Source organism: Leucoraja erinacea, chromosome 16 (assembly GCF_028641065.1).
Source record: "Leucoraja erinacea ecotype New England chromosome 16, Leri_hhj_1, whole genome shotgun sequence".
Lineage (NCBI taxonomy): Eukaryota > Metazoa > Chordata > Chondrichthyes > Rajiformes > Rajidae > Leucoraja > Leucoraja erinaceus.
The window spans coordinates 12,582,618-12,596,884 of record NC_073392.1 but is presented as its reverse complement, the minus strand read 5'-3'; the positions used below and the strand labels follow the sequence as shown (position 1 = coordinate 12,596,884).

General features: G+C 40.8%; 1 protein-coding gene and 1 long non-coding RNA gene across 3 annotated transcripts in view; one reads left to right on the top strand and one right to left on the bottom strand.

Annotated features, from left to right (window-relative positions):
• The window catches only part of LOC129704532 (contactin-4-like), a 796,241-nt gene that overhangs the window by 459,185 nt on the left and 322,789 nt on the right, over window positions 1–14,267 (top strand). The window contains exons 9-12 of one of the 2 annotated variants that reach the window (XM_055647705.1): window positions 1,104–1,116; window positions 4,191–4,230; window positions 6,374–6,466; window positions 6,971–7,100. In XM_055647705.1, the coding sequence (XP_055503680.1) occupies window positions 1,104–1,116; window positions 4,191–4,230; window positions 6,374–6,466; window positions 6,971–7,100 (276 nt within the window). Of the gene's footprint in view, window positions 1–1,103; window positions 1,117–4,190; window positions 4,231–6,371; window positions 6,467–6,970; window positions 7,101–14,267 lie in introns of those variants that run through there. The other variant, XM_055647704.1, reaches the window with a different exon arrangement.
• Window positions 5,870–6,512, bottom strand: LOC129704533 (uncharacterized). The gene is made up of 2 exons (XR_008724742.1): window positions 6,423–6,512; window positions 5,870–5,963 (listed from the first exon to the last, which is right to left on the bottom strand). It is a non-coding gene; the product is annotated as an uncharacterized LOC129704533 (long non-coding RNA).

Here is a 14,267-nt window from a genome sequence, read left to right as displayed (position 1 = left end):
CATTTTGTTAATGCGGTGACTGAAACAGAATGTGTAATGCCTAATGTCAAGGCAGCTAAAGATCAAGCGATAGCATTATATTTGGCTCTTTGTTTTTTTTTTAAGCATTTAGACCCTCATAGATCTGGTTACTAAGTAAGCATTTTAAATGTTTCTTCAATTTACTATTGAACAGTTTAATAAAAAGTGTGGTCGCTGTAATTATTGAGGATAAAAACAGTGTGAAGGCAAAAATAAGCACAGCCTCGGTTTTAGTTTTTCAGTACAGCATCAACTCTTGGATCGATAATCACCAAATAGAAATAACATAGCCTCATATCTGTGATTCATAAGTAATTCCAACATGCTCAACCTGAGGAAGAGATATGCAAGATAATCAATGTGAACAAATTCAAAAAGCTCTTGTGCTATCTGCATGAAAGTACTTGGAACACAGCAAAACATTTCATGTGCAAATATATGGCCAAAGTTTATTATTGTCACATGTAGGTACAGTGAAAAGCTTTGTTTTGCATGCCATCCAAGCTGCTCAAATATACCATATGTAGAGACGAATCAGTTCAAACTCAAGTAAAATAGATAGAGCAAATGGAAAAATACAGGTGCAGAATATAGTTCCTTATGGGCCTTTCCCACTTAGGCAATTTGACTGTCAACTTGCCAGCAGTCTCCTAAAAAAAAGGCCACTGTCGGAGTGGAAGGAGAACACACACAGGCACGCACACACAGGCACGCACACACAGGCACGCACACACAGGCACGCACACACAGGCACCACACACAGGCACGCACACATACAGACACAGACACACACACACACGCACAGACACACACACACACAGCACACGCACACACACAGTAGATAGAGCCTCTCTGAATTTTTTGAAAAACGGATTAACTATCTGGCATTTGTGTATTTATGTTTCCATAGTTTTCTGCAAGCAAAACCATTTTCTATAGTTCTGCCAACTAAGTCGCCTCATAATTTAAATAAATTGCATCAAAAAACGTCATCCCCTTTTCCAGATATAGTAGATCCATTCTGTTCAGCTTGATGTATTGTCTCCCTCAGCTTAAATAAATTTATTGTATCACTACAAAAGCACCACCTTGTATGTATGTACTTGTATGTAATACAACATCTTAATAAAAATCTGAAGAAGGGTTTCGACCTGAAACGTTGCCTACTACCTTCGCTCCATAGATGCTGCTGCACCCGCTGAGTTTCTCCAGCATTTTTGTCTACCTTCGATTTTCCAGCATCTGCAGTTCCTTCTTAAACAAATTAAAATAGTTTTGTATTTTGTTGCCAATTTCCTCAGTATTAACAACACATTCCAATACAGCATAATCAAGAATGAGTCGCATCTTGGCTACACCCTCTTCTTCCCTCTCCCATCGGGCAAAATGTATAGAAGTGTGAAAACGCACACCTCCAGATTCTGGGAGAGTTTCTTCCCAGCTGTTATCAGACAATTGAATCATCCTACCGCAACTAGGATGGTGGCTTGGTGGCACAGCGGTAGAGTTGCTGCCTTAGCCAGAGTCGCTGGTTCGATCTCGACTACGGGTGCTGTCTGTATGGAGTTTGTACATTCTCCCCGTTACCACATGGGTTTTCTCCAAGATCTTCGGCTTCCTCCCACACACCAAAGACGTACAGGTTTCTAGGTTAATTGGCTCAGTATTAATGTAAATTGTCTCTAGTGTGTGTAGGGTAGTGTTAATGTGCGGGGGTCGCTGGTCGGTAGGGACTCTGTGTTTCCGTGCTGTATCTCTAAACTAAACGTTATTCCCATGTATCTTTCCACTGTAAATGGCTCGATTGTAATCATGTATTGTCTTTAAGCTGACTGGTTAGCCCGCAATAAAAGCTTTTCACTCTACCTTGGTCCACGTGACAATAAACTGAAATATCCTTACTTAGTTTCACCAGTGAATAACTATTTTGCACACGGTTTCTCACTGTAAATCCTTTGTTTTAATTATGACCAGTAATACTTAATTTGTTGATTCCCATAGAAAATCACTTGCCATTCTTTGCGCATGAAAGTAATCACATATTGCTTCAATTCTCTTGTTTTCTGTTTTGTTCCCACCTTATTATGTTCTCCATTTCTTCAATCTTGACTCCAGATATATCTCTGGTGAAACAAAATGTGACAGGTTTAAAGTGAAAAAATCTGAATTTGCCCATAATAAATAAATCTCATCTGACAGTATTATTAGACAAATTGTTGTACCTTTGTAGCAATAAACTCATAACATGTGGCAGTTTGCCTTTCCAGAGAAACATTATGCTGATTTTCAGAGACTATCTAATACCTCTGAAATTGTACTGGTGATGATGGAGTCTAATCCATCATGTCATGAAAATCTGTACTAACCTACTTTCTGCAGCATGCATTTGGATTTAGAGAATTATACAACACAGTAACAGCCTTTCCTGACCCACCTCATCTACAACGGCCAAGGTGCTTACGTGACCTAATCCCATTTGGCAAGTTTTTTTTTGCCCATATCCCTCTAACCTTTCTTATCCATGTACGTGTTGAAACAGCATTTAACCATTGTAATTTTAGCTGCCTGCAATACTTTTTCTGGCAGCTAATGCAATGCCCTCTTACAGTGAGAAACCGAATACAGATTGGAGGAACACGATGCGAAGCTTTTCATTCAGTCCACAGGCTGATCTTGAGTTTCAGGTCACCTGAATTCCCCAATTCCCTCACACTATGAGTATATATGTATACAGCCACCAGCATTATGAGTCCCAACATAGACTTGAGGAAGAACAACTCATCTGGCATATTGCACTTTTAGGACGCATAATCAAATTCAACATCTTCACTTAACACAATTTCTGTGTTCGAATCAGAACTGGACAATTATGCTGTAAGATTCTCCATCTCAAATATTAACTGTTTTCTCTGAACATAATATCTATATATGAAATAGATGTTACTACTATCAAACAAGGTTAAAGCAATTTTCTGAACATTTCATGTGAATTAAAAGCAAGGGATGCATTTTACAGCTTTACATGTACAGTACCAGTTTTCTTAATCAATTAGCAGGATAGTTTCATAAAATGTATATCACCATGGTAACCATGCCCTCTCCCTATTGCAGATATTTCCACTATCATATCCATATTTCCTCAGTTGGCCATCTGCAACTTAAAAATAACCTGCTTTCTAAAATTCCTAGTTTTGATGAATGGCCTTTGATTTGAAATATAAACTCTGTCTCTCTTTCCCGATGCTGTCTGACGTTGGGTATTTTCAGGATATTCTGTTTTTATTTCAGATTTTCAGCATCTGCTGGTTTTAATTGTCAGTCCCTTCATTATCCTGGTTTGTAGCTCTACCATTGACGTGAGCATCATCTGCCCTGCCCCAGTTATCTCCGTGCTGAGACGCAGGAGCAATACAATCTGCTATGATTTTCGTTAATTGACCCTCTAAACACAGAAAACCATAACCCTAACATGTTCACCTGATTCTGTTCAAATGAACAAGTGCATCCAGCTGTTGGGAGAAAGTAACTGGAGTTTGTTTTAGTTATCAAAGTTATTTTCAATTTAATTAATTTTATCAGTGGGTGGGCAGTTTAGTGCATTAAATGTAAAAACGATTAAATACTTTTCATATTAACAGGAGCTATGTGCACCAGACTGTGACAATTATAGGTGTTCAGAGTGGTGCAGGGGCACAGCATGTAGAGCTGCTGCCTCACAATACCAGAGACTTAGGCTTAATCTGGACCCAGTTTGATTGGTTCATTGTAGAAACCAAGAACTGTAGATGCTGTTTTACAAAAGAAAGCACAGAGTGCTGGAGTAATTCCGTGGGTCAGCCAGCATCCCAGGAGAAATTGGATAGGTGACGTTTTGGATCGGGACCCTTCAGCCTGAGGAAAGATTCCTTTCCCGAAATGTCACTTATCCATGTTGTCCTGAGATGCTGCCTGATCCACTGAGCTACTCTGTCTTCTCAGTTTGGCTACATGGTCACTGTAAATCCCCCCTTGTGCATGTGAGTGTTAAATGTTAGGGGATTTGATGAGAATGTGGGGAGAATAAAGAAGCAGGGGCAATGCAGATAGACAAAAAAGGCTGCAGTAACTCAGTGGATCAGGCAGCATCTCTGAAAAAAGGGTAGAGTTTTTGGGTAGAGACCCTTCTTGAGTCTGAAGAAAGGTCTCGATCCATTCAGTGTCCAAAGAAGGGTCTTGACCCAAAACATCGCCTATTCCTTTTCTCTCGTGATGCTGCCTGACCCACTAAGTTACTCCAAGGTTTTGTGTCTATCTTCGGTGTAAACCAGCATTTACATTTCTTTCCTACACTGGATTTATTGGTGTAGATTTGTGGACTTGTTGGGCCAAAGAGATTCTTCTATGTTATATCATTCTGTGACTCTGTAACCGTGCAAGTTTGATGGATGGTGAAGGAGAGGTTTTGTGGCGATGGACGTTGGTAGAGCATAACTGGTTTCCAAAGCCATCATGTGAGCGCAGCCAATGGATTTAAGTGAGACAACCTCTGCACCATTCTCAGCCATGCCAATGTACCAGGAGCTGGGCTCTCAGCTGGAAACTTTGTTGGCAGGCGGGGTCACATTGGAATAAACAATGTACCCCCAGAGCTGGGAACCACTGGTTCTGGGACAGAGTATGATAGGCCCCATCATCGAATCATTATCAGACGACTGTGCATTGGAGAATGTTGTGAAACCAAATTGCTTGTTGTATTTCCCACGTTGTAGCATTAATGACACTTAAGATTCATTTAATGATTGTTTAACCACCCTGAGTTGCTTTGTAAAGAATGACACTGGATTAGCTCAGCAGGTCAGATAGCATCCCTGAATAACATGGACAGGTGACGCTAGGGATCGGGACCCTTCTTCAACCGAATGTGAGGGGAAAGGAAGCTGGCAGAGAAATGAGTCAGGAAAAAGCATGGCAGGTAATAAGTGAACACAGGTGAGGGGAGGCGGGAGTGTTTGATCGACAGGCACACAAAGGTCAGTGATGAAAAATACAGAAGATGGGAGACAAAAGAATTGAAGAGTTGTGAATTGTGAAGCCTGTGGAAAGAATAGAGAGAAAGGGAAAAATGGGTGTGAATCCAGGTGGGACATAGGGGTGAGCGTGGTGTTAGGAAGAAGGAAGGGGGTTGGGGATGGGGGATGTTTGATAGAGGTTACCTACACCAAGGATCACAACCTTGAACACTCTCCACTATGAGCTGCTTTGCGTTGTCCTGAAGTTATGAAAGACATTGTTTGCGTAATACATATATAATTTTTAATTAAATTGCTGAAGTAAGCTTCTTATTATAACTTCAACATTAGAATAGCTAAGTGGAACAGCTGTGGTAGAAACAAATTGTATTTGTACTCAAAATATAACTTGCAACCAGCGTTTGAAAATAAACCTTTGGCAGTCATGGATCAAATACTATTGGATAATATAGTGGTAATTTATCGCGAACATTGACATTTAGCCATAGTTTTCCCAGTTCATAATGCAGAGTAAATCAGTATTAACAATCTGTAATGGATTTGTGCAAGGAGCATTTTCTTTCAATTAAACTACATATTTCTTCGCATCGCATCAGCAAAATTGAACTGAAACATTGGCAGTCACGTGTTAAAAATATATGACTGTCACAGCAGCTTCCATATTTAATACCATTTTGGTCCTCCAGCAGGATGTTGCCTCGGGCAATGGAAAATGTAAATGAATTGACAATATATTTGAGACAAATTCCAATTTACAAGCTGTGTTTTAGTTCTACACATTTTCTGCTTGGAAGGTTTTATGTGTTCAACTTATTCCCCCCCCCCCCCTTTTGCATACAGCACGGCCTAACTGGAGTCGGAGCATATCAGATGCGTTTGTTCCCATCGAAGAAAGTCTTCAGTGGGTTTGCAAGGCAAATGGGGACCCGAAACCTTCACACAGATGGCTGAACTCACGGTGAACAACCAGCATGAAGGAGGTAATGTTTGCCGATAATATAGTGGTAATTCTATATTGACATTTAGCCATAGTTTTCCCAGTTCATAATGCAGAGTAAATCAGTATTAACAATCTGTAATGGATTTGTGCAAGGGGCATTTTTTCTATTTCAATTAAACTACATATTTGACGCATCGCATCAGCAATGTAAAAAATTGTCACAGCAGCTTCCTTATTTAATACCATTTTGGTCCTCCAGCAGGATGTTGCCTCGGGCAATGGAAAATGTAAATGAATTGACAATATATTTGAGACAAATTCCAATTTACAAGCTGTGTTTTAGTTCTAAATGTGCTTGGAAGGTCTCTGTTCAACTTATTCTGACCCTTGGTAACATTTTCAGATCGAAGAAAGTCTTCAGTGGGTTTGCAAGGCAAATGGGGACCCGAAACCTTCACACAGATGGCTGAAGAACGGTGAACCCCTCATGAAGGAGGTAATGTTGCCGATACACTGACTCTATATTAACGACGTAATGCAATTTAGAGCAAACATGCAGAAGCAGATAAATGTTAATCTCTTCTTCTGACCCTTGGTAACATTTTCAGACAGATACAAGCCTCAAGCAGAGTGTGTCAGTGCTTAAATTACATCCACACCAGCAAGAACCGAAGTGGGGAATAGTGGAGTTATTAGCATGCATGTTCTTTTCTGATATTAAGCTGAACTCATCAAATGTAGCAATACAATTACTGAAATGTCAGAATGAAGTATTACTGGGTTTTAATCAGTGGAATTACAAAAGGTCATCATTATGTTCCACGATACACCCAAGTAACCGCACAAAAAAAACCCTGACATAAATGATTGGAAGACACTGTGTGGAAACCAATCTAATAAAATTAAAGTTATTTACATGAAACTTGTGTATTAAAGATGTTAAGTAATATTATGAATGGATATGTTGAAATAAGGCACTTGCTTGATTTTTAATTAACAGGAGAGAATTCGGGTGGAAAAAGGAGCACTTACTATCCCTGCTGTTAACTTGTCCGATTCTGGCATGTATCAATGCCTGGCTGAAAACAAACATGGAGTAATTTACCTCAGTGCTGAGCTCAGAGTTTTGGGTAAGAATAATTCAATTCACTCATAGATGTATTGATGCTGCAAAGGATGAATGCTAACTGTGCTTGAGTCAATGTTATCGATATTCAAAATGTGTAGGGAGGAACTGCAGATACTAGTTTAAACTGAAAACAGACACTGGGATCAGCGGAATTTGCGGAGGGTTTGGATAGATGAACAAAAGAAAAAGTGTGGGGTGTCGGGCTGCATTTGTTGGTGGACTGACTAGATGATGTTTCAGGTCAGGGTCTATCTTCACAATTGATGGAGTATCAGGGAGAAAGCGGGAAAAGAGGTGGAAATGGAGCAAGCGAGCACGTAGATGTAGAGCATCTCAGATGTAGATCAAAAGGGACTGGAAGGTGGGAAAAGATAGACTAGCGGTATTTGGAGATGTGTTTGGTGGGGCATTAGCAGGCATAGATGATGGGAAGTCATGTTTGTGGATTTTGGGAAGGAAATAGAAGTGGGCAGTGCTAGGTTGGGGAACACATCAATCAACACCATTTTTGTCACCTTCAATATAATCCCACCACTAGTCACATCTTCCCATCCCCTTCACCTTCCATAGAGATCACTCTCTCCACAACTCCTTGGTTTGCCCTTTCCTTCCCACCCAACCTGCTTCCTCCCCAGGCACTTACCCCTGTGGTACTTGCCCCTACACCTCCTCTCCCTCTTCCATCTAATGTGAGCCTCAACCATCCAGTGATCCCAACCCCTTCCAGGCGAGGCAGAGGTTCACATGCTCCTCCTTCAACCTTGTCTATTTATTTGGTGCTCGCAATGTTGCCTCCTTTACATTGGCAAAACAAAGCTTAGTCCAGGCAATTATTTCGCCAAACACATGCATTCTGTCCACCAAGCCCTGCTGGGTCATAAGATCAGGAGCAGAATTAGGCCATTTGGCCTATCAAGTCTACTCCGCCATTCAATCATGGCTGATCTATCTCTTCCTCTGAACCCCATTCTCCTGCCTTCTCCCCATAACCTCTGAAACCTGTACTAATCAAAATCTGCCCATCTCTGCCTTAAATATATCCACTGACTTGAGTCTGCAGCCTTCTGTGGCAAAGAATTCCACAGATTCACAATCCTCTGACTAAAGAAATTCCCCCTCATCTACTTCCTAAAAGAATGTCTTTTAATTCTGAGCCTATGACCTCTAGTCCTAGATTCTCCAACTGGTGGAAACATCCTCTCCACATCCACTCTATTCAAGCCTTTCACTATTTCTGTATGTTTCAATGAGGTCCCCCCTCATTCTTTCAAACTCCAGCGAGTACAGGCCCAGTGCCGTCAAACGCTCATCATATGTTAGCCTACTCATTTCTGGGATCATTCTTGTAACCTCCTTTGGACCTCTCCAGAGCCAGCACATCCTTCCGCAGATATGGTGCCCAAAACTGCTCACAAAATTCCAAATGCGGCCTGACCAGCGCTTTATAGAACCTCAGCATTACGTCCCTGTTTTTGTACACATGCCCCCTCAAAATAAATGCAAGCATTGTGTTTGCTTTCTTTATTACCAATTAATTTGCAGATTAACTTTATGGGAATCCTGCACCAGCCCTTTGCACCGCTGATTTCTGGATTATCTCCCGATTTAGAAAATAATCTACCTACCCCTCCACCTATTTTCGTATAATCCGCAAACGTGCCACAAAGCCTTCAATCCCCTCATCCAAATCATTAACATGAAGAGCAGGGCCCCCAGAACTGAGCCCGAGTCACTGGCAGCCAAACAGAAAAAGACCACTTTATTGTTCAAGAAGGCACTGCAGATACTGGAAGATCGAAGGTACACAAAATTGCTGGAGAAACTCAGCGAGTGCAGCAGCATCTATGGAGCGAAGGAAATAGGCGCCGTTTCGGGCCGAAACCCTTCTTCAGACCACTTTAAAGACCACTTTATTGTCTCTCTTTGCCATCCAGCCAACATGATATCCATGCTAGTATCTACCCTTGATAACAAGGGCTCTCATTTTCCTTAGCAGCCTCCCATGTAAGGTTAATCAAAGGCTTTCTGAAAATCCAGGTAAACAACATCCACTGACTCTCTGTTGTCTGTCCTGCTATTTAATTCTTCAAAGAATTGCAGTAAATTTGTCAGGCAAGGCCACCCCTTTGCAAAGCCATGCTGACTTCAGCCTATTTTATTGTGAACTTCTAAGTATTCCGTAACTTCATCCTTTATAACGGACTCTAAAATCATACCAACCACAGATGTCAGATCAAGCAGATCTCCTGGTTGCTAAATCATTCTAACTCTAATTCCCAATCTGACCTTTTTGTCTTTGCCTCCTCCATTACTTGAGTGAGACCACGTGCAAACTGCGAGAACAGCACCCCATATTCCACGGGCAGCTTAAAATTAATTTCTCCAATTTCAAATACTACATCTACCCCCCTCCCCACCCTTTTTCCACTGTACCCCTCCTATTCTGGTGTGCACCTATTCTCCCATCTCCTAGTCCCATATTTCCTTTTAGCCTCTCTGCCCTCCCCTTATCCACTTCCAACCATATTTCTCTCTCTTGCTTTACACTTTACCTCTCTTTCTTTACCTGACTATTGTTTTCAATACTCTGTCTTTCACTCCCAACCTTTGTCACTACCTCCACACCTTTGCCGATCACCCCTCCCGCACCCTGCTACACTGCATGCACCTATCATTTGCTAGGCATTACCCCACTCTCACCTCTTTTCCAGCTTTCTCCCCACTAGGCCATTAGTCTGACGAAGGTACCATTTTGATTTGGGACCCGAATCAAAATAGTATCATTCTTTACCTCCAGGAATGCTGCCTCACCCACTGAGTTCTTCCAGAGATTGTTTTTCATTCAATATTGCAACATGTGCAGTTTCTCGTGTCTCCCCAAGTGATATTAATTTGATTTAGATTATTGTTTCAGTCCCTGGTGCAGGTACTTCAGTAAACTTCTTGAAACAAAGGAATTGATGAACAAAATAAAATATAGTTGTGAATAAGCTATTGATTTGATGCTGGTTTATAAATTCTGATACAATGGAAATAAAATCAATTCCTGGCATATTTTCTGCACCATTCACCGATGTCACCGACATTTTCAAAACTATAACTAATAGTGTCATACTTCACATGAACAACCAGGCTCTGTGACAGATTTAAAAGAAGCTTTAAGGTCAGTGTTATTTCTGGCTAATTGGTTTCTTGAGAATATAGAAGGATATGTGGTATGGTAGTTCAGTTCATCTGAAGGATCTGTTCAGTGGACAGATAAAATATATGGCATTTAAAGGTGGATGTGGCCCAGCTCACAATACAATTAGAATCTTATCTGTGACTTTGTTGCAGAAATACTGTCATAAAGTTTTCACTGCCAAACAGTATAACAGAAGCTTCTCTTTTGGATTTCTAATAGAGCAGTTTTTTTTCATTGTTGCTAACAAACCTTTCATATGGAATCTAGTAAAAACATCAAACATTATCTCATCTATTTGCAAATATCTACCATTTGCAGAGATTTCTATAATTATGCTAGAGTTTTCTAAATACTAACTGATCTTACATGACACATTTCTATTATTCCAATTCATATGGAAAGCTTTATCATGTGAAATAAATGCATTTTATAAAAGTCAAACACTTCAAATCTTCTCCTAACAATATTTATGCTCTCCGAACATTCATGATTTTTTTTGGCTAAATGGATTAACTCACATATATCTGCGGGTAAAATTAATTATGCATGCATTCATGTGTGTGCAAGTTCGGCCAATGGAGATATGTAATGTTCCAAGCCTTTCAATCATAGATCCTGCAGGAACACATTGATAGCTAGAAACAACACATCCCATGCTCAATCAACTGTCAAAGCTAATAAAGAGCTGGATGCTGCAGATGTTCTATCAACCGGTGGTGGCCAGTGCCATCTTCTTCACTGTCGTGTGCTGGGGTAGTTGGCCATGGACTCCAACAAAATTAACAAGTTCATCTGGAGGGCTGGCTCCTTCCTGGGGGTGAAGTTAGATTCATGGAAGGTGGTCTTGGAGGAGAGGATGCTCCTCAAACTGTGGAGCATCTTAGACAATACAGCTCATCCCCACCCCCCTCCCCGACACACTGGTTAAACTCAGGAGCACTCGTCACTTTAATTTCATGTATCTTGTTGTGTTTTATGACTGTTGGCACACCAATTTCCCTCCTGGGATGAATAAAGTTCTATCGTATCGTAGTTCCATTGTATCATAATTCTATCGTATCGTATGTTTTAACATTCACAAATACTCTAAAATGTATATAAACTGTTAATTTTCTTGAGATATTACACAATACAGCATTTAAATCTAAAAATGTAGTACATATACAACAGTAAAAAATAAATTGTAACCTTTAAATTAACTCAATTAATTAAAAAAATGGCAATTGACTGATTCTTATTCTTCTGCCTCATTGCCATTCCTTTCCATTGAAATTAATGGACTCATTGATCTGTGCCAGGTCAGTTGTTGCAGTTTCAACAGGCATAACTGCTGGAAAAGTCTGAAGTTACTGTCATAAATGTCCTTCCCTGGGAATTGCTTGCAGTATAGGTTGCTTGAATGTGGTTAAGCTGGAAATAGAGTGCAGAGCAGATTTACGTCCTTATGAAGATGCTTCCAGGACTTGAAGGCCTGAGCAATGAGGTGAGATTGAGCAGACTACGACTTTGCTCATTGGAGCACACAAGGCTGAGGGGTGATCGTATAAAATCATAAGGTGAATAGCTGTAGGGGATTTGAAAACCAAAGGTTTAAGGTGAGAGGGGAAAGATTTAATAGGAACCTGAGTGGCGACTTTTTCACACAGAGGTTGGTGGGTATGAGGAATGAACTGCCAAAAGAGGTAGTTGAGGCAGGTGCCTGTCTAAAGGCTGTTAGACAGCTTCAAGGATAGGAAATGTTTAGAGGAATATGGGCCAAACACAGGCAGGTGGGATAGGCTTAGATGGAGCATCTTAGTCAGCATGGGCAAGTTTTGTTGGAGGACCATTTTCTGTACTGTGTGACTGACTCTTTGTCATGAATTATCTGTCAAGATCTTCATGATTTTCAAGAAGTTGACTCATTTAACTAAAAAATTTGCCCCAAATAAAATGTAAATAACATTGATGCTTGTCGGACCTTTTCAAATTCATTCATTTAAAATACCTATGTGTTATCTCTTACACCGATACTACACTTCAAATATTTCCACACAGGACACTCTCTGTTCTCCTACGTACCAAATTTACATTCAGTATCTACAAATCCAGTCTAATTATCTCTGCTCTGTGCCCCTTTCTACACCCACTCCCCCCCCCCCCCCCCCCCCCCCCCCCCCCCCCCCCCCCCCCCCAAAAAAATGAGTTTGATCAAACAGGGCTTTATCCTTGGAAATCCAATTACATTTTTAATTTTAGATGCATCTATATTTTCTCTCTTAGTTGGTGTTCTATTATTTTTCAGACTCAAATGTTAATCTGGTCTTTAATTTTCTTGGCATTTCTATCTTCTTGATTAGACGAGCGTTAGGTTAGCAATCTGCCAGTCCTCTGGCACAGTGTTCTTTTCTAATTAATAATTAAATATCTGTAATAGTGCCTCTGCTATCGCTTGACTAAATTCTTTTAAAATGCTAAGGTGTCATACATCTTGGCCTGGGGCTTAAGCCTCCTTAAATTTGAAAAGTTTATTTGATATGTATCAGATTTATGTTTTAAACATGATTACGTAAATTTCTTCTCATTTCCTGAAACCTAATTTGTGATTCACGGTCAATGTTGAAGCCAAGGAATGTTTCAGTGGAATTCTGCCGCTGCAGAACTAGTGCCTGTCATTTTTATCTGTAGAGTCCTTGGCTGTGGTAATACATGTTGCACGGTAATACGTGTGGTAATGATACCAATGTCTTGGACATAATTAAGATCTTTATTAGTAATATGGTCACATGGGTCCAGCTATTGTCCTCGTCTAGTTTTCCACAACTTCCCCTTCCTTGCAATATTCCAAGTAAAGATTTCACTTCTTCGTTTGATGCCTCTCTGCGAAGTCAACCCTTCGCATCCAGCACATGTCCGTGTGGGTGGGCATGTGGCCAGTTTAGGCAGAGGGTTGGATCTGCTCATTGTTACTCTTTGCTTTTCTAATTGTCTTGTCAATCTCTCTCCTAACTTCTCTGATTCTCCCCTTGGTAGATTCTTAACTTCAAGCCTTAACGTAGAGTATATCACATTCTTACGGGCCTGTCCAACTTAGGCGACTTTTTAGGCGACTACGGGAGACTATGTAGTCACCACATGTTCGCGGGTGGTTGCCGGGGAGTTGCCTTCATGGTCGTGAGTAGTTCCCGTATTCTCGGAACTAGACGCGGCTTCATTCTGGTCAACATTCACATGTTGAAAAATTAGTGGCCACCAGAATTAATCCGCCATGGAGAGTAGTGAGAATTCTCGTGCTGTAGGTGCAGTGGTAGTGGCTCGCCAGGAGGTCGTAGGTTCTCGGAGGTTGTAGCCGGTGCTGATCGGTGAATTCCATTGGCTCATTGGGGGAGAAAAACATAAACAGTCGTTTTCAGAACCAAGGATAACCAACCGGTAATGTTAATGTCCTATGGCTTCCCACAATGTCTTTGCATATATATGATCAGGCCCTGGAGTTTTGGCTGCCTTCATACACGATCGTACCTTCAGCACCTCTTCAACCACAATGCTGACTACTCTAAAGACACTTCCATTGTCTGCCCCAAGTTCCTCCATCCTCCTTTCTTTCATCTCAGTAAATACAGAGTAGAAATACTCATTGAGGACTTTGCCCATCTCCTGTGGCTCCACACAGAGTTGACTGCTTTGATTCCTGAAGGGTCCTACACTCTCTCTAGTTACCCTTTTTCCCTTTATGTATTTATAAAATCTCTTGGGGTTGTCCTTAATGCTATCTATTTCCTGGCCCCTTTTTGCACTTCTGATTTATTTTTTAATTTGCTCCTTAGTTCCCGAAGCTCCTCTAAGGATACACTTGACCCCAGCTGCCTATACCTGGACCACACGTCCTTTTTATTCTTAGCCAATTACTCTATTTCTCTCTTCAGCCAAGCTTCCTTATGAGTTTTTTTCTCAGAACCTCATCTGAATGGAACTGGTGTCATTATTATCAGTAATGCTTCACCG